The 24138-nt window shown below is 45.0% G+C and overlaps 1 protein-coding gene across 1 annotated transcript in view; it reads left to right on the top strand.

Moving 5' to 3' along the window:
• SUSD5 (sushi domain containing 5) overlaps positions 1 to 17022 on the top strand; it is a 56211-nt gene extending 39189 nt beyond the window's left edge. The window contains exon 5 of the mRNA XM_046001529.1: positions 14867 to 17022. Within this exon, the coding sequence (XP_045857485.1) occupies positions 14867 to 16170 (1304 nt within the window). The 3' untranslated portion in view covers positions 16171 to 17022. The remainder of the gene's footprint in view (positions 1 to 14866) is intronic.
• Positions 17023 to 24138: the final 7116 nt, after the last annotated feature.

The following is a 24138-nucleotide window of genomic DNA, read 5'->3' as shown; positions in this document are numbered from 1 at the left end:
TCCCTTCCCTGGCCTGCCACAGCTGTGGGAACGAGTTAGGAACAGAGAAAGAGCTGTCATAAAACCAGACACTTGCTCCATGTCATCTCTGTCCTGAGAGTTACTTTTTGTTTTGGTTCCTTTTTTTTTTTTTTTTAAGATTTTATTTATTTATTTAAGAGAAAATAGGCAGGGGGAGCAGCAGGCAGAGGGAGAAGCAGGCTCCCTGCAGAGTAGGGAGCCCAATATGGAGCTTGGTCCTAGATCATGACCTGAGCTGAAGGTGGATGCTTAACTGACTGAGCCACCCAGATGTCCCATATTTTTCCTTTTTTCCCACAACTTGATTGAAGATTAATTTGCATATAATAAACTGTGCCCTTTGCAACTACAAAAGTCTCTGAGTTATTACAGGTTCAAACAACCATGAAACCACCACCACAACCAAAACAGAGAACATTTCAGTGACAGGTATCTTACACATTTTACCTAATTTAATCTGTGCAAATCGGAGGGCAAGAACTGGTGAGCTCCAATTTACGGATGGGAAAACTGAGGTACAGAAAAGTTCAGTGTCACACAGTCAGAAAGCAGCAGAGCCAGGGTATAAAAGCAGGCATGTCTCGTTTCAGCCTCTGTCTTATCTCTGTGCTTTCCTCCAGGGGCCTGTGACTCTCAAAGAGAGTAAAGCCACAGGGCAGGGCAAGGTCCCACAGACTAGTTGCTCCTTCCGTATGTTCTCACCTCTAAAGCCTTCCTTTTGTTTTCTTAAATTAACTTCAATTTCTGTTTGCCTTCATTTTTTGGATTTAACTTCCTTCATAGAAAAAAGCATGAGAGTGCAACTGAATTTAGAATTTCCTTGTCAATATTGCCATATTTGTTCAGAGGTTCATTGAACCAGTAGTAGTTATTTCTGGCTTTTCTTGTTGTCTTTTTCACAATTACTATTTTTAAAGACTATGTAGCCAAGACCAGATTAAAAAGAAGGTATGTGTGGGCGTCTGGAAATGCAAGAGCATGACACCCTGGGAGAGAGCCTCAGCGTTCTGGTCTGTGACCTTATGTCCTTCATCCCGGCACACCTGGATGGACAATCAAACCTGCTTTTACTCCCGAGTTCTCTCGATCTGTGGTCATCTGTTTCCCTAAAATAACAGTGAAATAGAAATGCCCAGAGGATGACCTGGTCTTTCCCATGGAGTTTACATCTTCTGGATTTGTTGGTCTAATCAGAAGTTCCCATGTTGTGTTATCACAGGTTTCAGGGAACACGTGGGAGAAGGGAGGGGGCAAGAAGGAGGGCTGGATGATTATGGGGAGTGTAGACACAGCTGAGGGAGGCTGAGAGAACTAGCACTTCAGCAGGTACAGAGCTGGGCTTTTCCCGCTTGCACACACACACACGTGCACACGTGTGCATACACACATGCACACATACACATGAACGCATGCTATCACACTGACTGTAAGGGTCCAGTCAAGGGAGCACCCCTGCCACAGCCACAGTGTGCTGACCTTGCCCAAACCCTTGGCTCTAACTCTGCATGAGGCCAGTGTTTCCTGCAAGACAAGGGGTGGGAAGAAAACATGGCTCACAGACTCCCCACATTCTGGGTGATTTTGACTTCATGACATATTTAATTAAGTTCATGGCTAGGTTATACAGGAAAAGGGACTTAGCAGACATTGATTATGCTCAGTACTGGAACCAAGAGGTCCCTTACTCTTCTTTGCTATGGTCACAAATCAAATAATACCCGGCTTGATGGACTTCCAGACCAAATCAAGCTTTATCAAAATGGGTCTCTACCATTCATTCGTCTCTTCTCTCACTCATTTGTTCGCTCAACAAACATTTCTGGAGTGTCTGCTGTGTGCCAAGCACCATGCTGTGTGCAGGGTATGCAAAGGCAGAGTTCCTGTTCTCGGTGCTCCCAGGCTGGGAGGGGCTGGGCGTCTTGGCTGTAAGCTGGAGGGTTGCGCCCAGTGCACAGAAGGGTGCCACTCCCATTGTTCCCGTGTGTAACATGTGAGTCCCATTTAAGGTTAAGTCTCACAATCAAGGTCTACACTGGAGTTATCCTGTCCATCTAAGGATGAGAAGTGCCTCCAAAGTATCCTTAGCCAATCCCCATTCATAAATAACTTGCATTTTACCAATCAGAGCCCATTTCTCGTATGTATCATTGTAGTTAATATGCCACTAATTTTGCCAATAGTCATTTCAGATATTCAGGGCACTAATTAGCATAACAGTGGCTTTGCGCAAGGTACAGATAATAGAAGTACTTGTAGCAGGCACAGCCAGAGGTGAGTTTCCTGATGAGAACGCTAACTTCCCATTCCCTGGAGTGTGAATTCTTAATTGGAATTTTTAGCAGCAGCTGGCTTACAGCTTAATGTAAGTGACACATGTATAACATCAAACAATATTTTCTTGAAATATTTCAAAGTAGGAAGAAGCGATACTTACTGTTTTACGATTGAGGGGCAGCTTAACAATGTGTAATATTGTTGAATTACACAAAACACTCCAAGCATCACCTTCCAGTCATTGTCTTCCTAAGAATATCCAGACTTCCAAGAGCATGAACTCTGTTTTCCCTGTTTAAATTTTATTTCAGTGGACGCACAAAGGCTGTACTCTTGGGTATGGCTTCCTCTGTCCAACATTATGTGTGTGAGATACATCCATGTTGTTCCATGAAACTGGAGTTCATTCTTCTTCCTTGCTGTGGAATATTCCATTCTACTGTTGATGAATATTTTTGTTGTTTCAAGTTTGGGTCTATTATAAGGACATTCTTGTGCAGGTCTTCTGGTGTCTGTGTGGCATGTGTTCCTCTTAACCATATAGGAGTTAAATTGTAGAGTCAAAGGGTATGGATATGTTCAACTTTCGTGGATAATGCCTAACTAGTTGTCAAAATGGTTTTACCAAGTTATGCTCCCAGCAGCAGAGTATGAGGGCCCCAGAAGCCCCATATCCTCACCAATAGTTGGTATTGTCAGTCTTCTTGACTTTAAGCATTCCAATGTATAGGTATAATGCCACTTAATTTTAATTTCCCCTATTATTAATGTGTTGAGCACCTTATCAGTATGTTTATTGGCTACTTATCTCATTTAAGAAGTGTCTGTTCATTTCTCTCACTCATTTTTCTTTCATCTTTTTTCTAAAGATTTATTTATTTATTTGACACAGAGAGAGAGACGGCAAGAAAGGGAACACAAGCAGGAGTGGGAGAGGGAGAAGCAGGCTTTCCACCAAGCAGGGAGCCCAGTGCGGGGCTCAGTCCCAGGACCCTGGGATCATGACCTGAGCGGAAGGCAGACGCTTAATGACTGAGCCACCCAGGTGCCCCTCTCACTCATTTTTCTACTGGGTTGTCCACTTATTTCATACTGATTTGTCAGAGATCTTTATAGGAGTCTAGATACCGGAAATTTTCTTATCTTCTGCTAGGTAAGTTGCCTTTTCACTTTCTCCATAGTATCTTTTTTTTTTTAAGATTTTATTTATTTATGTGACAGACAGAGATCACAAGTAGGCAGAGAGGCAGGCAGAGAGAGAGGAGGAAGCAGGCTCCCCGTGGAGCAGAGAGCCAGATGTGGGGCTCGATCCCAGGACCCTGGGATTATGACCTGAGCTGAAGGCAGAGGCTTTAACCCACTGAGCCACCCAGGCGCCCCTCTCTATAGTATCTTTGATGAAAAGAATTTTAACATAGTCTAATTATTAATCCAGTCCTTTAAAAAATTGTGATGAAAAATACAGAACACAAAATTTACTACCTTGGCCACTTTTAAGTATACAGTTCAGTAGCATTAAGTATATTCATGTTGTTGTGAAACAGATCTCCAGGACATATTCCTCTCGCAAAACTGAAACTTTATACCCATTAAATCACAACCGTCTGCCCTCAGCCCATGACAACAACCCTTCTCCTTTCTGTTTCTGTGTACTTTACTACTTTAGATACCTCATGTAAATGGAATCGGGCAGTGTTTGTCTTTTTGTGACAGGCTTGTTTCATTTAGCACAATATCCTCAAGGTTCATCTGTGATGTAGACTGTGATCATAATCTTTTCCACATCATTTTTTATATATTTTAAAAATCGGGTTAAGGAAAATTCCTTATATTCCTAATTCCTAAAGGTTTTTACCTTGTTGACAACAAATAGGGGCAGGAGAAGGATGAAAGGAAGCAGAGAGGGAGAGAGAACCTTAAGCAAGCTCCACACCCAGTGGAGAGCCCAACGTGGTACTCAGTCTCACAACCCTAAGATCATGACCTGAGCCAAAATCAAGAGTCAGACGCTTAAGCAACTAAGCACCCAGGTGCCCCTGAATCTCCTTTTTTCAAATAAACCAATCATGAGTTCCTGGGATAAACCTAGCTTGGTGTAATAGATTATCTTTTTAATAGAATACTTAATTATTCAGCCTATCAATACTAATATATTACTTGTTTCAATTTGTCTATATTTATGATTTTTGCATCTATTTTAGTGAGAATGGGCTACAAAACTACTTTCTTAGCATGTACTTGCCAGGTTTTGTTAACAAGGTTACACCAGCTGTATAAAATAAGTTGGAAAGTATTTCTTCTTTTTCTGTTCTCGGGAAGAGTTTATGAAACATTAGAATTATACTCTTATATATTTGATAGAATTCATTGGCAAAGCCACCTGTGCCTAGTTTTCTGTGTGTAGTGAAATTCTATTTCATTAATAATGGCATATGAGATTTTTCTATCTCTTCTTGTGGCACTTTTGAGGAGCTTCTTCTAGGATCTTGTCTATTTCATCAGAATATTTGGTGGGGGTGGTGGGCACCTGACTGGTTCGGTTAGAGGAACATGCGGACTCTTACTCTCGGGGTTGTGAGTTCGAACACCATGTTGGGTGTAGAGATTACTAAAAAATAAATAAATAAATAAACTTTAAAAAATAAAAAATAAATAAAAATAAAAGAATTTGGGGGGCATAAATTTATCATAATCTTGTTACTGTCTTTTTTGACAACATCTGAAAGATCTGTGGTGGTGCTTCTTTCTATTCCTAATGTTTTCATTTGTGTTCTCTCTAAATGTTTCTGAAATAGTCTTGCTAGGGACTTATCAATGTTTTGATCTATCAATCAGTAGTTCTTTTCCAAGAACAAATTTTGGCTACATTGATTATTGTATGTTTGGTTTTTATTTTATTAATTTCTGATCTTTTTATCTCCTTCCTTTACTTTTTTTTTTTTAATTAGGCTCCACACTCAGTGTAGAGCCTAACACAGGGCTTGAACTCACAACCCTGAGATCAAGACCTGAAGTGAGATCAAGAGTTGGGGCTTAGCTGACTGAACCATCTAGGCACCCCTCCTTCCTTTACTTCCTTTGTGTTTAACTTACTCTTCCTTTCCCACCTTCCTGAAATTGATGTCATTTTCAGCCTTTCTTCCTTTCTAACATAGGTATTTAAAGCTATAACTTCTCCCATTAGCACAGTGTTTGCTGCTTCCCATAAGTTTTGATATGTCATTTTTCATTATCATTTGGTTAAAATATTTTCTAATTCCCATTGTAATTTCTCCTTTGACTCATGAGTTATTTAGAAATATTTTGTTTAATTTCTATACAATACAGGAATTTCCTAGTAATCCTTTGTCTAATTTCACTATGGCTGGTTTGTTGACATTGCATTTACAGTCAACTTCGTAAAGATATTCTATGTGTATTTGAAAAGAATGCTTATTATACAGTTGTTGGATGTGATCTACATATATCAAGTAGATCAAATTTATTAGTTAAGCTTGTTTTTCAGTTATATATCCCTAGCTCTTTGTCTACTTGCTCTAATTGTTAGTGATAAAGGTATTTAAAACATCTCTCTATGATCATGAACTTGTGTTTCTTTTTTTAGTTCACATATTTTAGATTCATAAATTTTGAAGCTCTGTTAAGTACATACACATTTAAAAAGTTAATATCTTCCTGGTAAATTGAAACATTTATCTTTATGGAATAACCTTCCTTTTCTCTAGTAATGTTTTTTGGCTTATAGTCTTCTTTGCTAGTTAACCTTTCCATAGTATATATTTTTTTCATTCATTTCCTTTCAGTGTCCCTGTATAGTTCTATTTAAAGTATATCTCTTATAAGCCTCATATAACCAATTGGACCATTAATCCATTTTTACATTTAATCATCAATAATTTGGGTTTTAAAATTACTCTTTGTTTCCTCTCAGTCCTTAGCTGTCCTTTGTTCTTTATCCACTGCTTTCTTGCATTCTTTTGGAGTGATTAAGCATCTTAAAAAGGTATTATATTCACCCTCCCTATTACATTCTAACACATTCTTTTTTTTTTTTTAAATTTCTTTTCATCGGAACAGTATTCATTGTTTTTGCACCACACCCAGTGCTCCATGCAATATGTGCCCTCCCCAATACCCACCAGCTGGTTCCCCCAACCTCCCACCCCCGCCCCTTCAAAACCCTCAGGTTGTTTTTCACTGTCCATAGTCTCTCATGGTTCACCTCCCCTTCCAATTTCTCTCAACTCCCTTCTCCTCTCCATCTCCCCATGTCCTCCATGTTCTTTGTTATGCTCCACAAATAAGTGAAACCGCTGTGGAAAGAACCAAGATTCCCTTCAACGGATGAATGGATAAGGAAGATGGGGTCCATATACACAATGGAGTATTATGCCTCCATCAGAAAGAATGAATACCCAACTTTTGTATCAACATGGATGGGACTGGAAGAGATTATGCTGAGTGAAATAAGTCAAGCAGAGAGAGTCAATTATCATTCTTTCTTTTTTTAAGAAAACTCTACCCCCAGCATGGGGCTTGAACTCACAACCCCAAGACCAGAGTTGCATGCTCTACAGACTGAGCCAGGCAGGTGCCCCTCTAACACTTTCTTTTACTCTTCTTTCAGTTGTTACTCTAGAAATTATAACAGGCATCCTTGACTTAGCAAAGAATGAGACCATTTCCTGGACAATTTAAATACCTTCAACTATTTTGACAATTACCTCCTCCCAATTTCTATGCTGCTGTTATGTGTTTCAAATAATAATAGTGTGTGTGTGTACTTGTTTTATGTAGGCAGTATTATTCACTTAGATTTGTCCCCCCGACCCCATATTTACCTGTTTCATTGTTCTTTCTTTCCTATGTCTTGGGGCTTTCAGCAAAGATGTTTTCACAGGGCAAGAATTCTAAGTTGGCAGTTCTTTTCTTCTAACACTTTTTTGTTTTAAAGGTTTATTTGTTTGAGAGAGAGAGCACAGGCATGAGCAGGAGGGACAGAGGAAGAGGGAGAGAGAATGCCAAGCAGACTCTGTGCTGAGCACAGAGCCCCATGCAGGACTTGATCTCAAGACCCGGAGTTGATGACCCTGAGATCATGAGCTGAGCTGAAACCAAGAGTCAGTTGCTCAGCCAACTGCGACACCCAACTGCGCCCCTCTTCTAACATGTTAAAGTATCACAGTGTCTTCTGGCTTTCTTCTCTCTCTCTCTCTCTTTCTTTCTTTCTTTTTTTTTTTACATTGCTTTCAGTCTATTTGTTGCTGTTTTTGAAGGTTATGTGTCTGCTTTTACTGGTTACTTTTTTTTCTCTTTAGTTTTAAGCAGTTTTAATTTGATGTGCCTGCATGTAATTTTTTATGAATTTATTCTGCCTCAAGTTTGCATTGACTCTTGAATATGAGTCTTCAGGTCTTTTTCTTGGTTTCGTAAAATTCTCCGTCTATTTTACTCCTTGCGGTTTCTGTTTATTTTTTAGTTCTGCCATGATGTTACCTCGGTCCTCAATTTGATTCCTGAAGTTTAAAATCACCCTTTTCATGACATTCTCTTATCACCGCCCCTTTGAACTTGTTCTGTTGCACTCACTTTCTTTTTAAGTTCTGACTAGCGTGAAGCTGTTGTGAGGAATTCATTCTGTTCCGTACATTCTTTCTTCTAAGTTAAGTTCTTTGCCTTTTACATGCCTCTTCCTTTCATCCAGAAGAGGGAATGGTAGCTAGAAGGGGACAACTCAGTGGAAGGGGTATGTAGTTTTACTTTTGCTTGTTTATCTGCTTGCTTTAAAACATCTGGGGTCTGCTCTCTCTTGAGAAAGGTTAAATGTCCTATGCCGAGATTTCCTTCACCTTCACAAGGCGAAGTCCTGGGGTGCCTGGTTGGCTTAGTGGGTTAAATCCTCTGCCTTTGGCTCAGGTCATGGTTCCAGGGTCCTGGGATCGAGGCCTGCATCGGGCTCTCTGCTCAGCAGGGAGCCTGTATCCCTTCTTCTCTCTCTGCCTGCCTCTCTGCCTACTTGTGATCTCTGTCTGTCAAATAAATAAATAAAAATTAAAAAAAGAAAAAAAAGAACAGTCAGCCTTGCTGGTTACTGGTCTGGTTCTCTTCATCTGCCTGGCTTCTCTCTGAGTTGAATGCTCGGTCCAGTTTTTGAAGGGTAAGGGTAGGTTAGGAGTGGTGTCATACTGCCCTTCTCTCATCTGCTCCAGAATCTTCTGTTTCTCCTCTGATAACCAGTTTTGTTGTAAAATATTATGTCCTTCTCCATGCATGGTGGTTGTTTGTAAAAAACTTTTTCCTGACGTTTAATATAGTTTCCGCATTTTAAAAAATTCATATTCAACAAGCCTAGTTGTGTGTCTGTGCACACACACACACGTACTTTAAAAAATGTGGAGTTTCCTCATTTTTAAAGGTTTAGGGTAGAGAAAATATGTGATGCTCTTTCAGCTGCACCATTTGGATATTTTCAAGCCTGGCATATAATCCATCTTAATGGTAAGGTCATCTTTGCTTCCGTCCCTGGTGATATAATCAAGTGGTCTGGAATGTGAGCAGTGAGACAAGAAAGAGAAAGCAGAGCAGAGGGAGGGGCCGTCAGAAGAACAAGTGTGTGGAACTGCAGCTGAGGAAATGGAATCAGGGTTTGGGCAGAAGACAAGGGAAGAAGCCCAGGTGGAGGTTTCAGAGATGAGTCAAGGCAACAATTAGCCTGAAGGACTGGAAGATTCTGAGTATCCCTCATTCACGCTTTTTGGCTGTTGCCTGTTTGTGTTGAGTTCTGTTCACCATGGGCCACCTCAGGGCTGGTGTCTGCTGGGGTTCTAAGGCGATGGCGGTGAGGACCATGAGAGAACACATCCACCCACCACCCGCCTTCATGTGGGCCCCCTGCCAGCTTTCACGCTGGCAGAACTCTGCAACCATGGGTTCCTTTAGCTCTTAAACCCACCAGTCAGTGAGCTCCAGCAGACGACCTGAAAGAAAATAAACGCAGTGTCAGAATTTAACCACAAGTGACCAAAGTTTCATGGAATGAAACAGAACTTTTTGTGGGCTCTCAATGGTTTGGTGTCTTGGGGCTACAATGAAGCAACCAAGAAATACTCCCTAGTAAAATAACGTGTGGTAAGAGGCCCTCCATTGCAGATCATGCATGAGGTAATAGCCTGTGATTTCAAGTGGAGGAAAGCTTCTTGAGGAAAAATGGTCTTGGAGAGAACTGCTTCCTGCCTTTCCGCATTGTGAAAGGGGGCTGTGTTCTAGCTGAGGACACAGGGGTATTCATCCCCCACTTGGGAGACAACTGGCGTATGTATATTGTTTTGCAAACATATTAATTTTTTTCCGCAATTCCATAAAAGACAGTCTGGTTTTTTTTAAATAAAAAACAAGATGGATACAGCAGATTTGAGGCAAAGATGACCTGTCAGATGTGTGAAATGCCAAGTTTCTTTGCATTAGGGCTGAATCTTGGTGGAGAGGGCTCGCTTCCCTGCCTCATGACAATGAATCTGCTAGCAGTGGGGAGGGAGTCCTCCTGGGGCGTCCTTTCACGATGGCGATGGCGGGTGCAGGGGCACCACGGAAGGGCTGGGAGGAGAACAGTGTTCTCATGGGCCAAGCTGTGCCCTGAGTCATGTTCACCTGCGTGTGAAAGGTGAGTATGTGTGTGTGTTGCTCTCCCATGTGTATGTCTGTATTCAAGTAACACTTCAAGGGTGGCATCTTTCAGGGGTGTTCTAAGAGTCTATGTTATATGTCATTAACTCCTCAGAGACTGGAAAAGAGCCCAAAGTCCTCTTGTGTTCTGAGCCCTGTGTTCCTGGCACTAGAACTTAGCTCTGAGCCATTTTGAGGCAGGGATCAGGAGAGTCTTGGGAGCTGAGAAGGTGTTCCTTCCTGTTTCTCCCTGTGCCAGTTAATCTTTCACTCATTCGAGAATACCTATAAGAACACCTGTAATGGGCTGGGCTGAGGATACGGTTCTGCTCTAGGGATACAGTGACTTGGTCCCTGTCCTTGAGCTAGCATGTCAGTTTTCTCTGCATAAGAAACCACCCCCCAAAATGCAATGGCATAAACAACACGCATTTATTTGGGTACAATTTTCTGTGTAAGCTGTCTGGGCTGGGCTTACCTAGCTTGTTCTTCTTCTGCCTTTGACCAGGCTCACTCACGTGCATGTGGCCCGCCCCCAGGTTGATGGACCTGACCAGTTTATGATGTCTTCAGTTGGAACAGTTTGCCTCTCCTCCACATGGCCTCTTATCCCTCAGTAGGCTGTCCTAGGCTCGCTCACATGGCAGCTGGCAGGATGCAGAGAAAGAAAGAGCGAGCAGGGCGCCTGGGTGGTTCAGTGGGTTAAGCCGCTGCCTTCGGCTCAGGTCATGATCTCAGGGTCCTGGGATCAAGTCCTGCATCGGGTTCTCTGCTCGGCAGGGAGCCTGCTTCCCTCCCTCTCTCTCTGCCTGCCTCTCTGCCTACTTGTGATCTCTCTCTCTCTCTCTTGCTGTCAAATAAATAAATAAAATCTTTAAAAAAAAAAAAAAGAAAGAAAGAGTGAGCATATGAGACTTTGACTTTATTCTGTGGGTCAAAGCAAGTGACAAGCCAGTCCCAATTTAAGAGCAGGAAAAAGAGACACGGCTTCTTGAAGGGAAGAGTTGCACAGTCACATTGCAAAAGGACTCGATGCAGGAAAGAGTGGAGAATTGTGGCCATTCTTGTGATCACCCTACCGCAGTCCATCAGCACACACATATTCAAGCAAACAGTATAACCACATTAAGGTCAGAGAGTAAGTCATGGCCTTCTTGAATGACCAGCTGGATTCAGTATGACTTGGTGCTTATTTTAGAGAAAAGTTGTGTTGTAGTGGCCTTTATTACATTTTGTTGTGTTTTTAAGAAAAGACAGTGCTTAAGTGCCAAAACTAGTCTTTATTCAGCAGGATGGGTGAGAATTTGAGCATACAAACACATTGTGACTCAAGCTGGTAGGTCTCAGGACCATGGAATTCCATTCTGTATGCTCCTCAAGAGCTGGGACTGCTTGTCCTGTTTATCAGTGACCCATAGCCCTCGCGGTGTCAGACGGAGAGTGAGTACTCGGGGACGTTTGCTGAATGTCGGAATAAGTGATGGCAGTACTTGGAACGGCAGTGCTGTGGAGAATGAGGCATAATGACATAGCCATGAGTGTGTAGGGGGCTGCCCACCCAAACCCTGGGGGCCTGTGCTGGAATTCTGTGATGCTCCTAAGCATGGCTCCGCCATCGGTGTGGCTTTTGTCTGGGGACTGTGAACAGGACATCATAGGCTGGAAGGGTCTCTTGAAGTAATTACTAGGCCATTCCTTCCTTCCTCCCTTCTTTCCTTCTTTCCTTCCTGATTTTATTTTTAAGTAATCTCTACACCCAAAGTGGGGCTCAAACTCACAACCCTGAGATCAAGAGTTGTGTGGCCTAAAAACTGAGCCAGCCAGGAGCCCCTCGGCTATCTTTTTCTAAGCATAAAACATGATATGCATTTTACATCTATCAGAGATGTTTGTTTGCTATCCACTGTTTTTGCATTTTTGACTGAAGACACAAATAAAGTGCATGGGCTTAAATTTTAGGAGACCAGAAAGGACTTTTAAATTTATTTATAACTCGCATTCAGGAAGCAAAATACGGAGTCTTGTAAGAAATAAGCCAAATGCCCACTAATCCAGTTTCAGAGCCCAGGAATGTACCACATGACACCTCAGCACTTTATCTAGACCTTGGTTTTGAAGCTCTTTGCATTTGTGCTTTCCAAGTTGCAGAGTGAAGTGGAGAAAGACTACTAAGATCTATTTCTTCCCATAGAACACTTCTCACACCAACAACCAATTCTCCCAAGTCTCTGGACACCAGCTGGGTGTCCTACAATGTAATTCAATGCTAACATTAACTGCTCAGAGTTAGTGAGCCCCACAGGTTAGGGGCTCAGTCCCACAAGACTGATCTCACTCCAGACACCAATCCTCCTTCCTGAGCCTCCTATATTTCTGACCAAAAAGTTATAAACTGGGGATTCTCATGCCCATCCTCTCAGGTTTAGTGCTTTGCTAGAAAGGCTCACAGAACTTAGGAAAGCCCTTTACTTACATTTACCAATTATTATAGAGGATATTATAAAGAATACAGATGAATAACCAGAGGTACAGATATAAAGGGCAAGGTCTGGAAGGATCGCGAGTACAGGAGCTTCTGTCCCCGTGAAATTGCGGTGAGTTACCCTACCAGGACGTGGATACATTCACCAACCTAGAAGCTCTTTGCACCCAGTAGTTCAGGGGTTTTTGGAGGTTTCATTATTTAGGCACAATTGATTCAATAGGGGCCATTGGTGATGGACTCCACCTGCAGCCCACTTCCCCTTCCTCAGAGGTCAGAGGCTGGGGCCTCAATTTCCCACCCTCTGATCACTTGGTTGGTTCCTCTGGCAACCAGCCACCATCCAGATGTCATCTAGGTGTGACTTCATGAGCATAAAATCAGGTAAGGCTGAAAGGAGCTTCTTATGAATAACAAAAGATGTGATCTCACCCCTATTGCTTAGGAAATTCCAACAGTTTTAGGAGCTGCCAGGAACCTGCCAGGAACCAGGAACAAAGACTAAACATATACTTCTTATTATACTGCAATGTCATAGGGAGCCTTTCTGTTTTAATAACTATGACTTCCAGTAGGACTTTCAAAGATCACTGAGAATAGGGAAAGCCCAGTGGGCTGCTCTCTTCGGAGGACACAGCTCCTTGAGCCTTCCTGACCTGCTGTCCTAACATTCTGGTCCCCTATCTATGGGGCCCTTTGTTCATTCTTACTTGGCTAGATTTAAAATATTTCACAGCATAATCTCATGAAGTCTTACAAAGAGCAAATTGTGTTTTAAAAGATATGTTTTTACCTAACATACAAACAAAATCATAAGGGATCAGATGAATTAATTATCAGAAAAGAAACACTACACAGGTCAAGTAGAATGTTGCCAGGATCCCCAAATCCCTGCTTGTCCCCAGACTTAGTCTTTACCCCTTCTCTCCATCCACCAACCTGACTTTTAACATCATAGACTAGCTTTGACTATTTTTGCACTATTTGGCACTTTATGTAAATAGAATCACACAAAGTGTGTTCTTTTGTGCCTGGCTTCTTTTCCTCCACATTTTGACTGTGAGATTCATCTGTGTCCTTGTCAGAAGTAATGGTCAGTTCATTTTCATTGATGTACAGGTTTTCCTTGTACAAATATGCTATGATTTATATCAGTTTTGCAGTTTATAGACATTTGAATCATTTCCAGGTTTGGGTTATTAGGAACATTCATGTGGATGTCCTTTGATGCCCAAACACTAGATATCATCAGTGAACACTAGATATTGTCAGTCTGCTTACTTTTAGCCATTGTGGTGCTATGGAATGGCATACTTTTATGGCTGTAGTTAGCATATCTCTATTACTAATAAGGTTGGACATCTGTACACATGTTTAATGACTACTTAGGTGTCTTTTTTGTTATGCGCCAATTCAAGTATCTTGCCAGATATGGCTTATCTGCCTACTTAGTATTGACTTGTAGGAGGAGTTCTTTATGAATTCTGGATAGGAATCCCTTGAAGATTGTATGTGTCACAAATATCTTCCAAGTCTGTGGCCTGCATTTTAACGCTTTTCACAAGTTCCTAAAGTTAACGTAATCCAATTATCTATCCTTGGGCCAATACCATGATCTTATTTCTTTATTTATTTAAGATTTTTATTTATTTATTTGAGAGAGAGCCAGTGAGAGAAAGCATGAGAGGGGAGAAGGTCAGAGGGAGAAGTAGACTCCCGGTGGAGCTGGGAGCCCGATGCGGGACTGGATCCTAGGACTCCGGGATTATGACCTGAGCCGAAGGCAGTTGCTTAACCAACTGAGCCACCCAAGCACCCCAATACCATGATCTTAAAAAGTATTCCAGTTTTAGAGTAAATCTTGAAATTTTGTAGATTTCAAGAAATCTTCTTGGTTCTTTGCATTATCATAAGTTTTAGCATCAGCTTCTCAATGCCTGAGATTTTTATTGTGGTTGTATTAAGTCTGGAGAGATCAGTTTGGATGGAGTTGACAGCTTAACAATTTTATATCCCTTCATTTAGTGAGGTCTTTAATTTTGCTTGGCAATATTCCATACCACTTCGCGTTCAAGTCTTGCACATCTTTTGTTAGCTTTATTCCTAGGTGTTTGGTTTTTCTAATGCTATGGCAAATGGTGTTTTTCAAAATTTTTGTTGGTGTATATTGCTGGTATACAGAAATACAGTTGGTATTTTACATTGACAATAAACCCCATGTCCTTGATAAACCCATGTATCAAATGCAACAGTTTATAGGTAGAGTCTTTGGGTTTGTTTGTGACACACAGTCATAGCATCTGTAGATGACAGCTTTATTTCATCTGTTCTAGTCCTTATCCTTTTTATTTCCTTTTCTTGTGTTCTACTCTCCTGGTTCTGTATGTAACCTTGGACCTAATGAAGTTTTTCCTTCTCCCCTTCCAGATGTGGCTGAGGCACATATTGACTATGAGGATAATTTCCCAGATGACAGATCCGTGTCATTTAGAGAGCTCATGGAGGACTCCCGGACAGAGACAGAAGAAGACAGAGGTCCAGGAGAGGCCCCTGAGGAGGTTTCAAAACAGGACCATCTGGTCTCCATTTCTGTGGGGAGAGAAAACATAGCCCAGGATACAGCCTTTGTGCCAACTACAGGCTTGTCCATTGTGGGAAGCAGTGTCCCCACAAACTCTCCAGGACCCCAGCTAAACCAGAAGTACTTGTTCTGGCTTCCTGCTGAGAATTTCCACAAGCCTGGGCTGCAGAAGGAGATGAATGATGGCTCCAGAAAGCGATTTATGGCTAGAGACAACCGTAGTAGCCTAACAGCAGCTCCGGGTGAACCTGAAGCCAAGGTGATGTATAGCAGCACTCATGGTCCCTCGGGGCCATTTCTGGTCAGGACTGACAGCAAGACCGGGGACCCAATGGTGAGCAGTAGTGATGAGTCCTGGTTAGATGGTTACCCTGTGACGGATGGGGCTTGGAGGAAGTTAGAGGCAGAAGAGGAGGAAGAGGAGGAAGATGGGGACAAGGGACATGGGTCAGTAGGGCTGGAACAAAGAGTTCCAGTTACTCCTAATCAGCCCATTCCTGTCGAAGTTCAGAACCCCAGGAGTACCTCCTTCACACCAAGTGAGGATGTGACCCGGAGTTCAGTTCTTCCATCTCAAACACTAGATGTAGAAGCTTTGGCTCTCAGACCCAGAAATGTGTCTGAGACTGAGAGTCCCAGCATGGGAGATGGTGACTTGACCAGGTACCAGTCAACTGTTCCTTGGAGCTTTGCCACAGAGACGTCTCCCATGGCCACACTACCCTATGAACTCCCCAGCTCTACCCTGGGGACAGTGACAACTGCTGTCCAACAGATGCCGAATCACAGTCCCTCAACTATCGTGGCAGCCAGCCAGACTCCAGGGGAAACCATTGCTCCTGAGGTCCAGGATAGTTTCCCATACCTGCTGTCTGAGGACTTCTTGGGACAGGAAAGCCCCGGCCCAGGTGCAAGCGAGGAGCTTCTCCCAACTGTGGAATCGTGTGTAGGGGATGGGTGTCCCAGCCTCAGCAGGGGCCCTGTCGTTGCCACCATTGTCACCGTCCTATGTCTGCTGCTGCTCCTGGCAGGCGTGGGGGCCGTGTGGGGCCACCGTAAGTGCCAACACAAGAGCTCCATGTACAAGCTGAACGTTGGCCAGCGGCAGGCTCGGCACTACCACCAGCAGATGGAGATGGAGAAGGTCTAGCCACCTTCAGAGCAGGCTCTCCCAAAGCCACTTCGGAGGAAAGGAAACTGTGCCACGTCTCACTGGTAAACACTGATACTTCACTAGAGCATGAAACAGGTGGGGTAGGACTCATCTCTTTTTCTCAGGTCCTTGTTCCGAAGGCCAAGAAGCATCTCTGGAGGCACCTGGTAGGACAAGTAGGCTTTGGTGGCATCATCACACGCATCAATATCTACTTAACCAAATCTCCTGGAATGTACTGCGCTGATCCCAGACCTGTGCTCAGGCCCCAATTCCAGTGTGAGCTCAAAACTCACCTCTCACTTCATCATGCTCTTGTCTTCTTTCCCTTGTTTTAAGAAACAAAGACGAATCACTCCATGACCGAAATTTTTAGAAAAAGTGTGATAAACTGAGCACTTGAGAGCAGTGTTATTTAGGATAGAGATATTTAATCGTTGGGCATGGGACATAGAAAAAATAATGGGTTATTGCCTTTTAATGTTGTGACTTTGTGAGGGAAAATGAGCCAAGAACCAGGACAGAGTCTAGAAGCTTTTGGTTTCTTTTTAATTGTTGAAATTGGAGGGAGGGGAAAAAAAATCTGAGAGAATTTAGGATTGATGCTTTGTCGCAGGGAGAGGGAAGTGAAGGGAGTAGCAAGACACATCCACTTTGTTCCCTCCATTTATAGGACAGACCATTTTTTTTTAAAGCACGTGATTAGTTTTGGGAGACCCTGAGTGTTTTCATCGGTTAGGCTCCAGCTCCTGATTTCTGCTTAGGCCATGATCCCTGGGTCCTGGGATCGAACCGCGTGTCGGGGGGTCTGTGCTCAGCATGGGGTCTGCCTGAGCATTTTCTCTCTCTCCCTCTCACATGAGTAAATAAGCAAATAAGCTCTTTCTCTCTCTCCCCAATGAATAAATAAATCTTTTTTTAAATAAGAGAAAAAAATTAATAAATGGTTAGTTTTGTACCAGTAAGCGCCATTTCTTCTTGGAAGCAGTGGTCTAGCTGTCTGACCAGACTGTGCCTAAGAATGTCAGAATTTTTTGTTGAACTAACAAAACTCAGTTCTTGGCTTCCTCTCTCAAGATTAACCATTTCTCTGAACCCAAGTAAGAGGGAGGAAGATACTGTACCGAAGTAAGATGGGAGGAAAATACTGTTTTAGAGGGCCGAGGACCACGATATCAAGTATGGGTACCTACCTGATGGGAAAGCAGAGGAATTAAAAAGAAACAGGAAATGCTCTGTGCGGACCTCTCCTGCGCTCTGTTGTGGCCATCGGGAGCACCATGGAATCATCATGAGCCCAGGATGGACTCCTCCTGGCCGTTGAGCAACCCGCGTCATAGTATCCACATCATCTTGGGATGACTCAGCACGTTTATGACAGGGGTTCTCAGAGCTCGGGCCTCAGACCTGCGGTATCAACTCAGCCCCCAGCAGAAGCCGTGGGGGCGGGGCTGTGCTGTGCGGAGCCCTCCAGGTGCTCCTGAAGCACACTCGAGTTTGGGAACCGTTTCTTTGCTGTATCAGTTGTGAGCTTTGAGCCAGTGGAGGCTCTAGAGGCACAGACGATGAGTAACCCCCGTGGCTGGCCTCGCCCAGAAGCCAGGCATTGCCGCGTGCACCTGCGGCAGTCTTGGATGCTGCCATCTCCAATGGGCTCGGGTACATTGGCACAGAAACAAAACACATTATCTTTTTACAACATGAGTCACTTTCTTAGAACAAGTCTTCAGTGGTGAAAAGTGATGAAGCCTGTACATTGATTTGGAGACACTAAGTGTCTATGTGGTTGTATGGGGCATGAGAGAAATCCTGCTCTTTACAATTGAAAAGTTGGTGGTGGTGTTTGACCTAAGGGAAAAGGAATTTGCATAACATGTTTTCTACCCTGCCACCTCTTTCCGGTGCAAGCTTTGGAAAAATAATAGGCTAAGTAGCTCTAAAGGCAGTGCTTGCAAACTCAAAGACCCTAGTCCCCATTACTGGGTGGAAGGAAGGCCTGAAGCTACTGGACGGACTACCTGTGTCAGGTGAAGTCTAGAACAGGACCGAAACACTTTCTGCATGCAGCCAAAGCAAAACACGGCAGAACAGACGCCAGAGACTGTAGATATTTATAAATTAGATTCTTTTCTAATCTATGACAAGATAACTTTTCTATTTTTAACTAGATAAAATAACCTCCATCTCAACATTGGGATTGTGTTATTCGACTCTTATTATGTAATAACCCAAGAACACTGACTTAATACCAACACAAACATAGGTAATGGTAATACCAATGTATTAATAAATTTATTACAGACACATTAATACATGGAAGTGTATTATTCTGTAGACAAGAACTACATGAAAACAAACCCAATGCATCAGTTTCCAAGTTTTTATGGATTCTCTGTCATCTAAATTAATGTTCTAGGATCTAAAAATGCAAATGGAAAGGGATGATGAAAACATTAGTAAATGTAAGTTACATGTCAGCGTGCCTGTCTTGAGGCTGGTAACCATTGAATGTTCATGAAAATTGAGGTTTGGATGGTCCATTAACACAAAGCTTCTGAGATCTTTAAAATAAATAATTATTTCCCACAAACGGTTGCTAAATGTATTTTATGTCTGGGTTACATCATGATGGTTTAAAAAAAAAAACGTTCTCTAGTAATCTCGAAAACCGTGTCTCCGTATTTGCTCTAAGACCACCCTCTCAGAGTCTCCACCCTCTTGCAGCAGGCTTTCAAGGACCTCTGCACAGCTGCCCCTCCTCCTGCCCCCTCTTCCTCTTCCTTACTTAACCAGGAGACCAGGCCCTTCACTACAACAGGAAGGCCTGGACAGACGCTCAGTGTGGTTCCTGGGAGCTTGCTAGAAATGCAGAATCCCAGGCCCCACCCCAGGCCTGCAGACTCAGACTCCGCATTTAACAGGGTGTGTAGGTGATGGGTGTGCAGGGGTGTGCAGGGCAGAGAGCCCAGAGCGGCTTACCCTCCTTCTCCTGATCGGACACTCAGAGGGATGATTCAAGAGAGTCAGACGTGGAGACCAGTCATAAAAGCATGGGCAGCGTTAACAGAAACATCCAGGGGTGCTGGAGGGCTGTTAGGGGACCGGAGGAGAGCGTGGTGAAAGGAACAGCTCTTCGGGACAAAACCTCTGGCCTCAAGGAGAGCACAGCCACTGTCCAGCGGTGGCCTGAAGGAAGCAGGGTTCACCCTGCAATCTCTTGCCAGCACGTCCCCGTGGCAACCCAAAGTCAGAGGGTGAGGGAGCCCAGGGAATGTCGACAGCTCGGGTGCAGGGCAGGCTGAGAAAGAGATCTGGAGAGACCAATGGAGAGATGCAGCTCAGAGAACATTGGCACCAGTCCCTTCTGCCTTTTGTCCCCTTTTACTTTTGCGACCTCCAGGAGACCATACGTGCCTCCCAAGTTTGTCAATGTCATGGACACTGTGGTGCCCTGCCCAGATCCCCTTCACTCTGCAGGTGAACCCATCCTCCAGCCACCCTGAAGCTTGGCTGCTAAAACCCTCAAAAAATGCCTCCTCCAGAGGACAGCCTTCGGCCTGATGGGAGTTCCTCCCCCAGGAGTCAGACCCACCCTGGCACCCCAGGGAAGCCTGCAGCTCTGACTGGCACGGGCATACCTGAGGCCTGCCTCCTTGCCCGCAGCGTGGACAACCTTGGTATCACTTGTGCTCCTGAGTTCCCGTGGAATCAGGCTGAGACTGGTTTCCCTCACACCCCACCTGAGAGCATTCCATCCCACACAAGGCTTCCCAAGCTCTGGTTCCCTGCGTCTCCGCTCCTCCTCAATCCATACCTCTCCACTGTATCCCGCAGATTCTTGGGCCAGCTCAAACAAAACGCCCGTGTCCCCCACCTGTCTTGTCAGGCCGTTGTTGGAACGCTTGAGGCCAGGCCTCCGCTGCTGTCCTGACTGGTCCCTCACTCTTTGCACCTGCTTCCTCTGCTCTTTGTCTCCTTTCTTGCCCTTTACTGACATGCACAGAGTGTGGAAGCTGTTAGCTGTTGTACCTGAAGGTGTTTTGGTCCTTGTTTAAAACAGTACATATTTTATCCCTGTCTGGTGTTGGCAGCAAGGGACCAGCTCTGCAGATCAAAAGCCAACCCCTGGATCCCAAATGTTTTTCCAAGTGGGATCCCGATCTCTAACAGAGAACATTGCTGGGAAGAGGAATGAGCCCCTGTCGCCTGGAAAGGCCCTCAGCCCACGAGACTACCAAGGATCCCCTCCGCTGAGTAAGATCCCAGAGTCCATGGGGCAAGTGTTCTGTTTTGTCAGATGACTGTCAGAAATCTCAGGGACCTGAGAAAACAGGGCTCATTACAACATGCATCCTCGAATGCTGGGGTGTGGCTCGGTCCCACCCAGTAGATAAACAGTGGAAAATAAGCAAAATAAAACATTTCACATGATTTTATTTTTTTAAAAAGTATGTGTTTTCAATGACTTTCCAAGTTCTCATTTCCTGTAAGAATGGGATTGTACATGCAGCCCTGGCCAAGGGCGGGAAGGGGAGAGGGATGCTGGCAACAGTGTTGGTCGTCTGGCCTCCTGATTGCCACCTTCAACTAGGCCTTAAACAGGATCCGTCTTGGATCTGTTGGCCAAATTGTTTACTTCCTTCTTCCTCTTTTCTTATAAAATGAGGCACCATACTCTTACCTATCAGCTCCGAGAGAATAGTGAGCCAACCTGCTCGTTCAACAAGCCACCAAAGCCAGATATGTGGGGGGGAGGTACCGGGGGCAGCGAGAGGGGCTGTGGGGGTCTGGTTGCTCCCACACCTGCCCCAGGTGGAGAAGAGCCCTACTGTGGGGCACAAACCACAGCGCTCCTGGCTGGCTTCAGGAACAGGAGTGGGTCAGTCAAGGCGAAGCTGGGCTGTCCCAGTGTCTTCCCTGTCGGGGACACGCTACAGGGATGGGATGGGTTGGGGAACAGCCCTGCCCCTGGCTGCAGGCACAGGAAGTCCTGTGCACAAAACCTTTGGCTGAGACCTATTTGAGGTTCCCTTTCCCTTTCCTCCGCCCCTTGTATATAGTTTAAACTCTCCACACTGGGTCATTCAGGCCTGCAGTCACCAGAAAAAAGGAGTCACTGTTCGGGCGATGGCAGCCGATCAAGCGTGCAGACAGCTGTGATGAAGGGTTAGTTGTGGGTTCTTCTCCGGCCTCGCTGCAAACTGGGTTGCAGTTCCATGTGCAAACACTATTAAATGAGAATGTTTTCTCTGGCACTGGCCCACCTTTCCCCCACAGTTTCAGTATTGAATGAAAAAAAAAAAAAAAACTGAAGTAGCTTAGGTTTATAGCTCACATTTAAAACTTAAAAACATTATTTCCATAAATGCTGGCAGGAACGGGCCACTGTTTATCCCACCAGGAGTCATAATAAACCCTTCCCCATTGACAATCTAACAGATCATTTTCTGTTCGCCACTGAGTTTGGTTCAATAAAATGTCTGTGCTCTTAAAACTCCCTTGGTCAGGACTCCTAAAAGCAGCATTTCCCAAGGCAGCCTTCGTGGCCAATGGACCGCATGGTTCTCTGTGGTCCCAGAGGTGCGCACAGTGGGTTAATGGCAGTCATCAGAAAGGCTCAGAACCCAGAAGTTCCAGCACACTGAAAATGGTGGTGTGTGAGACATTTCAATTAGTCCCTTTTACACCCGTGTCACACAAGCCTCCCCTTGGCGCTCCACTGCGAGCATAGACTGAACATTAATGGGGCCACAGTAGGTGGCCTCTGCACCCTTCCCGATGGGTGCCCCATCCCTGGCCACCCAAGGGACAAGATGGCTGGACAGATCACTCCATCCCCCCAGTGGCCTGCCTCCCTGCCGGGCTCCATGCAGATGGGTCAGAGGACAAGCAAGTCCGGGTCTGGAAACTCCCACAAAGCTTACAAATGTGTTTGTTTTTTCAAAAGACAGGCTCAATTCATGCTGAACCCATGAAGTCTCAATCCAGGAATCTTCTAGGCTCTTCCAAGAAACACGCTCAGGGAGGTGCTGGGTTGAGGTCGTTGAGTGCAGCCTGCATACTGGGTTTCATGGTAGGTGTGGAGGAATCAGCCCACTTTTTTTTTTTTTTTTTTTTTTTTTTTAAGATTGGTTTGGTTTCCTTTGGAATAAAAAAGATCAGTATCTGGGTTCCACAGCCTTCCATCAAAGCAAAGCACTGACCATGTTGGCCATCCTGCTCCCAGGGCTTCTTCCAGGGGTATTACTGGAACAGGGGTGGAGGTGCTTTTCAGTGCCCCATAAAGAAGGGCCAAGATCAGAGAGTGGATGAGGACCCCTCCCACCACCACCACCACCACATCGCTCAACCCTGTGTGGAACCACATCACCCACCGAGAGCATAGTCTAGGCTCAAGGAAGAGGACAAAATGGAAACTCTGCAGGGCACCCAGAGGTGGAGTGGGTCAGACAGCCCCCCAGCCTGGTCCCCGTGGTGGTGTCCTTGGCTGTTCTCACACAGCTGGGAAGGACAGCTGCAGCCAAGAGCTCCCCAGGAAGCTAACCAGCTGCCAGGTGTACCGTCTCCACTGACTCGGGCATGCCGGGGCAGGGCGTCCACTCACTGGGGCCCCTCCACTTTAGAGTTCTGCCCTATGACTCTCCTCCCCACTGACTTCAGAAGGAAGTTTCTCTGGGAGAGAAGGAGGACCCAGTGTTCTAGGGGCAGAAGCTGGTAGGATCTGACCCGTCGCTGGGCTGCAGGGTGCCCTGACTGGGGGCTGCTGGGGACACCAATGTGGCCACCACAGTGCCAATTGCATAGGCTCCTTGGCCACACAGCCCCTGGGAGTGTCAGAGTGTCGGCTCTGTAGGAGGGCAAATACAGCCAAAGAGAGTGAGTAGCAGCCAACTGTGTTGAGTTGAGTGCCCCAGAAGGAGGACCTGGCAGAAGGATTCTTGTGCAGGTAAAGGAGGAAGTGGTCTTGGGATAAGGCGAGCAGAATGGTACTGAAGGACTAACAGAAGGGCCCAACTGTGTTCCCAGAGCTTGGAGTAGTGAGATAGGGGTGGGGGGAAGACAGGAGTTTTGCACCCCCAATTATTCTTTAAAGACCCCAAACTCTATCTCCCTTCACTCCACACCACTGTAAGAAAAGTCCTGTCTCCCCAGTGCTGAGGCGGCCTCCTCCAGCCTCCATCCCCAGAGTGTCAACTCAACTGGGCAGCTTACCGGAGAGAATAAGGTTGAAAAAAGAAACTCAGATTCCAAAACACCACTTTCCTGGGGTTCTCCAACCTCAAGTGTGGCTCCTTCTCAGTGTCTTTGGTGGGTTTCTCATCTCCCAGAGAGCCCTAGAGGTCTGTCCTTGGCCCTTTTCTCTTGCTTCTCAATACATACATGCGGTCTGGGGGACCCCATCCGGGCTCATGGTTGTCCATACCATGTACGTGCTGACGACTCAGCAGGGGCTTTGCGTTCCTCCCAACCCCCCTTCACAGAGCCAGGACCCCCATCCCCGCGCCCAGCCCCTCACCAAGCCGGTCCACTGGCTGTGGTCACCGTCCTTCCAGAGAACTGCCCTCAGCTGACCGAGCTTCTTGCCTTCAAAGGTATCCCCTGCCCCCTACAGGACAGTCAGTAACTATGCGTGATGGAGGCTTCCACAGGTTTCCTCTGAATGTACCCCCAAAAGAAACCCATGCGTCTGGACCAGGCTCTGTCAAAGACCTGATCTGAGGATGCTCTCAGATTTTTATTTGCAGCCTGAACCTTCCATCCCAGCCTCAGAGAGCCTACTTTGCACCAAATTCCTTACTTCCCACGCGCAACCAACTTCCCTATACTCAGTAATAGCAACTCCATCCTTCCCGTTACTCGGGCCAAAACCCTTTCAGGTCACTGACCTGAAAAGACCTTTTCAGGTCTTTCTCTTATGCTCCATATCCAATCTGTCACCAAATCTACAGGCCCAGCTTTCAAAAT

Source organism: Meles meles, chromosome 4 (genome assembly GCF_922984935.1).
Source record: "Meles meles chromosome 4, mMelMel3.1 paternal haplotype, whole genome shotgun sequence".
Taxonomy (NCBI): domain Eukaryota; kingdom Metazoa; phylum Chordata; class Mammalia; order Carnivora; family Mustelidae; genus Meles; species Meles meles.
The sequence above is the reverse complement of the archived record's forward strand: the minus strand, read 5'-3'. Positions and strand labels throughout refer to the sequence as shown.